The 5,854-nt window shown below is 31.3% G+C and overlaps 1 protein-coding gene across 1 annotated transcript; it reads left to right on the top strand.

The window, feature by feature from the left end:
• Positions 1–1,172: 1,172 nt before the first annotated feature.
• Positions 1,173–2,791, top strand: LOC115698220 (BOI-related E3 ubiquitin-protein ligase 1). The gene is made up of 3 exons (XM_030625420.2): positions 1,173–1,573; positions 1,689–2,000; positions 2,083–2,791. Exons 2-3 carry the CDS (start codon positions 1,707–1,709, stop codon positions 2,713–2,715), a joined length of 927 nt encoding a protein of 308 aa, XP_030481280.1. The 5' UTR covers positions 1,173–1,573; positions 1,689–1,706; the 3' UTR covers positions 2,716–2,791.
• The last annotated feature ends 3,063 nt before the right edge of the window (positions 2,792–5,854 follow it).

Below are 5,854 nucleotides of genomic sequence, written 5' to 3'. Positions count from 1 at the left end.
GTGGAGTAAGGATTCCAATTTGTATCCTTTTTTATCGTGCAACACAAATCTCACAAACTTATTTTTAAGTAGAAAACAATAATATATGCATAAAAATCAATAACGAAAGCCAGTCGAAAATTTCAGTAGATAGTTTTGGGTGATCTGACCATTATTGAAACTTTACATTAAAAACACGATGCATTTATTATCTTAAAACCAAACATAGAAAGTTAAAAAGAAAAATCTTACTGCATTTATTACCCTATCTTGAATTTAAGTGAAAATGTAGAAACGCTAAAGAAAATCTTAAATATCACATATATTTATACTCTATATTTCAACTATATTTCAACTATAACCTAACATAGTTATGTCCCTCAAGAGTCAAGACACAAGAAAAAAAAAAAAAAAGAAACTACCCTAGTTATCGTAGATTCACCCGCACTAAATAACACACTGTCATACATTCAACCTATAACTTTTCCTTTTTTTTTTCCTTTCCACTTCCTTTCTCGAAATCAATTTACTCTTTTGCCTGTTTATCCGTACACAGTGACCAACAGTTCTTTGTTTTAGGAGACAAGAAAGGAAAAATAGGAAAACCGCCGTGGAAAAAATTATATTAATAACAATAAATGGTGGGAACCACTTATTATGTCACCGTACACTCTGAGAGAGTGGGACCCAATCGAGGTGGCCACACACATGGTGAGGAGTGATGGTGGTGGTCAGGTCAGCTTTATCGTCCTCACAATATTTCACTAGTCTACGATCTTCCTTCAACAGTTACATAACACCTCACACGTGCGACAAATGTGGGTCCACACATTTCTCCCCGAATCACGTTCGCAACGCAGTCCTGTTTTGGCAATTCAATTAAAATAATAATAATAATAATAATAATAATAATGAATTTTCTAATTTTAATTTAAAAATAAAGAAAATAATAAAATCTCTCTCAACTTTGTACGGTTGACGATGACATGGCAGAACAAGGAATCGCCACCCTGCATCGGATCGTGGCAGATAAGATGCATGTCGGTTACTAAAACAGAAAATAATATAATAATAACATAGATCCTGTAAATTTATTTTTATTCCCAATTATACTCCTTAAACTTTACATATTTACATTTTTGCCACAAACCAATCGAGTATTATTAAATTTGATTTTATTTTGGTTCTGCAGCAGTTATGCTTCCTAAAACGTTACTCTCTCTCTCTCTTCTTTCTCATTAGATTTTAAATATTTTATTTGGAAAATACCTTTTTTTTTCGTTTGGTCTGGAAGATTTGACTTTCTTTTTTTTATTGTTAATATTAATAAGCGAGAAAATAATTGAATATAAAGCCAATTCACTTCATTTGAATTGCATGCGATGCCACTAGCCTCTTCTTTTACCCTCTTCACCTTTTTTTCTTCTCTGTCGATTTCCACTCTCTCTCGTCTTTCAAAAACGAGAAAGGAGAAAGCAAAAGGAACATAATCACAGCAAAAGCAAAGGTTTACCTACCTCATATGGCAGTTGCAGCTTCCTACAATACTAATCTTTCATATTAGGTTTCCCACACCAGTAATCTTTCTCGTTAGGTATGTAAAGTGTTTTCATATATATATATATATATGTACATATAGTTTTGAACAACTGCGCTCTGCGCTTTTTCTTTATTATTGCTCAACTGATTCAGTTTTTCTTTTGGTTTAGAAATTTCAATCTACTAAAATGATGAACTACGTCAATACTAGAATGGATTCATCGGCGATAATTCCTGAAAGTTTATTATATTGCGATCAATCGCCTATTCGGGATATGAAGTCCTCCATGAACAGGGCCGATAGTGTGATCACTTACTACAATGTTCCTGCTCCCAGAAAACGATCGAGAGATTCCATGAGCGACTGTTTTTCTTATTCTCAAAAGCGTAAATTACCCGGTGAATCTCCTTTTCTCAACCGAGACACAAGCCCCCAGATCCATGATCATCCTTCCGATATCAATTGCTTCATTTCCCAACATGTAATTTTTTTTCCTTGCTACTTTTTCTATTTTGTTTTGTTTCTTCTGGCGATTTCTAATGTAATTTTCTCGATCCTCACAGACGGAAAAAGTGAGATTAATATTGGAACACCAACGGAATCTGCAAGCGAGAATGCTTGTGGCAGCGTTCGAAGAACAGATGAAGAAGAAACTCACAGAAAAAGATATGGAGATTATCAAAATGACAAAATACAATTGGGTCCTTGAAGAGAGAGTCAAAAGCCTCTGTATAGAGAATCAGTTATGGAAAGACTTGGCTCAATCGAATGAAGCCACGGCCAACTCGCTCCGCTCAAACCTCGAACAACTCCTCTTGGCCAACGTTAGCGAAGACAACTACAACCACAACCCCGAGGCTGTTGCCGTCGACACGGCCGACGACGCCGAGTCGTGTTGTGGGAGCAACGATTTCGGAAGGGAACCGCTAAACGACAACGAAGAAGTCGAGGTGGGTCAAGTTGGAAAGCGAAACGACGTCGTGGCGGAGGTAACCGGAAGAGAGGGTGGGTGTGATGACGTGGCATACGGCGGTGGAGGGAGGATGATGTGCCGGAAATGTGGGGTGAGAGAATCGAGGGTGTTGGTGTTACCATGTAGGCATCTTTGCCTTTGTACGTTGTGTGGGTCCACACTTCGTAGTTGCCCTGTATGTACTTCTGTCATGAATGGCAGCGTGCATGTTAATTTCTCTTGATAATTAATTTTATTTTACCCACTACAAAACACTTTACAAAAAAGTAAGTAAATGAAATAGGACTTTTTTTTTCTTATTTGTTAATAGTAATTTAATTCTTTTTTATGCTCAGTAATTAACGGATGCATTCTTCAAAACATCTTTACAAGAAACAGCCAAAGAAGCGTTGGATACCACAATAGTCGTAATTAATTGGTTTTATTACTAAAGCCAGCTACAATATCATAAAACATTATGAAATATATTGATATGTATATATAGAACTTGGAATTTACTTTCAATGGTACCCAAAATATTCTTTGCGAATATGTTATCAAGGTTTCTAACTTTATACAAGAAAACCAACCATTTTTTCTATTTCATGTTTGTTTAAAGATAAAAAATAAAAAGAATATGTATTAAGGATAGATGCGATGAGATTATATTTGGTTCTTTCCTTTTACTTTTATAGCTTTATGTTTTTTTTTTTTTTTTTTTTCTTTTGGTTGGCTGGTGAGAGTGTAAAATTTGTTTTCAAGGGAAGGTGTGGGCCTTGAGTCGTGTAGGAAAGAATCCCACCTTGGGAAAAGTTATAATTGGATGTGGGGAGAGTGAGTGAGAACATTTGGGTTTCACTAATTTGAGTAGGAGGAGTGCTACCCTCAGCTTCATGTTACATTCTCTTAGTCAACCTCTATGTCCGAAAATACATGTTGGAATATTTTTTTTCTTTCTCTGGGATTGTTCGTTATGCTTACAACATCACCCCTGTAAATTTTTAAAAAATTTCGAATAATTTATATAGCTGAAAATACGTTTGAAGTTTTTTGAACGCGCGTAGTAAACTGAAAAATCAAGAACTCTATTTTCGGTACTGTAAATTATTCAGAATTGTAATAAGAGGTTATAATTAACACTCCTTTTCGAGTAGTGTAGATTTTATTATTTTGAGTGCATCAACTTATTTACACTAAGTAAAATATATTTTATTATTTATTAAAAATAGCTAATTTATTAAAATAAGTAGTAAGAATTGTATATGAATATTAAGAAAAAATTATAATATTAAAATAATTTAGTAAATTAAATATTTGTTAAATTAATTAAACACTAAATATTTTTATTTAAAAAAAATCATATTAAAATTCTATAGTTGAATCAAATATATACAATCTTTTTCAAAATCATGAGCAAAATAAAATTATGTTAAAAAAGCTCACTAATTAGCATCTCAAAATTCTAAAAATAATATTGATATTCGTGAAGATCCATAAGTAATCAATTTACTTTATTTTTTTTATTATTTTTATAACTTAATGTTATATTGTTTTTATTTTATTAGTATTAATATTTTTTTATAGTTATTTTGTATTTTTAAATATGTGAGTGTTTTCTTTTTTAAAAAATATGTTAGTATTTTGAATCAATATTATTTTTGTGATAAATTGAATTGAGATCTAAAATGTAAAATTATATTTTAAAATAAAATAAAATAAAATAAGAGTTAGAATTAAAAAAATTGTATATCAATTTCGTATATATTTAAAATTTAATATTACTAATAGTATAAAATTCAGTACACATCAATTTAATGTAAATATTGTGTACTATTAAAGTAAAATTGTGTGAACATTTCACATCTAATTTAGTAAAATTGTATACGAGTGAGTAAGTTAGAAGAGGAGAAAAGGTGGGAAGAAACATATGCTTAAGGGGTTGATGCATGTGCAGAAGCATTTAAAGCCTTAAAAGTTGAGACAGACCTAACTCATATTTTTATAAAAGTTAAAACCCATAAACTCAATAAATAAATAATCGCCACTGTCATCATTCTTGTTCTCTTCTGGATATGGAAATTTATACAGCGGGACCCGCCTCTAATGGGGTGGGAATTTTCCGTCTTGGTGGTTAATGGGGCGGTCGTGGTGGGAGACAATTTCAATACCCGAAGCGGGAATGGGGTGGGGGCGAGGATACTACTATCTGCACCATATCCGACCCCGATATAAATATATATAATTTCCTTTTTATTCTTAATATATATATATAGTATATATATGATTGATATCATAATCAAAATTATATATCATATGGTTAAATTATAAAAATCTAATGACGATAATGAACTGATGATCATTGTGGATTACATGTGTAAAAATATTTTCTTCTCGATTCTTAATTTCATCTTTGTTTACTTTTTAATTTGTTGGGAGGCTTGAGAGGTATGAGACTATGATCCTATACTTAGGTTATGATTTTTTTGATTTTTTTTTCAAACTTTGAGACATATTTAGTTTTTATTTTCTACTAGGTTATGCTTTTTTAAGGTAGGTTTATCTTTTATCTTCTATGAATTATGAATGCATAATAAATATTTGTGAGAATATTGGTTTAATTTATTTTTTCCAATAATTTTTTTTTTTATTTTATTTTACTTTAATGGATACCCGATGGGTTCTCCATAACCGATGAGTATCCTCCTACTCCGAATCTGTTGGTTATTAGACGGGGATGGAAGTATAAATAAGTAGCGGGGATGAGGACAGAAATTGCATTCCCCGTACATTAACCGCCCAATTTCTATCTGTGCCGTTAAAGTGGAGGTCTTACTCGTTTCAGAAAAAAGAAAAAAAAAGTGTGGTTGGCCTTACTTTTTTCTTTCATCAATTTTCTTCAAAAATAATTTTCTAAGACATATATGGAGTATACCTATCACTGGCTACAAAGTAACCTTATCATTTTTTTTAAAAAAAAATAATAATATAGCTGGCTAAAACATATATGGAGCACCTATAACTGGCTACAAGTAACCTTACCAAAATATAAATCATGGATTCCTAAAAAATATATAAAAATCATGGGATATCTAAATTCATAATTAGATACGTAATTATCAAAATATTCTAAATCTAAATATCAATGTTGAAATCCACCATCAAAGAATTCTAAAACCAAATAACATATATCTAAGTAACTCCATATTAAATTAAATTATACAACATAACTGTATAGTATATATCTAAGTAATTACAAGCAATTATTTGATTAAAACTTAAAAAATAATGCCGCCAACTTACCAAGTATAAATTCATATTTAAATGCATACTGATAAAAAATATTTTGATATATAACATAGAAATTCAAATTCAGAGTCGTATAT

Source organism: Cannabis sativa, chromosome 7 (genome assembly GCF_029168945.1).
Source record: "Cannabis sativa cultivar Pink pepper isolate KNU-18-1 chromosome 7, ASM2916894v1, whole genome shotgun sequence".
Classification (NCBI taxonomy): Eukaryota; Viridiplantae; Streptophyta; class Magnoliopsida; order Rosales; family Cannabaceae; genus Cannabis; species Cannabis sativa.
The sequence above is the reverse complement of the archived record's forward strand: the minus strand, read 5'-3'. Positions and strand labels throughout refer to the sequence as shown.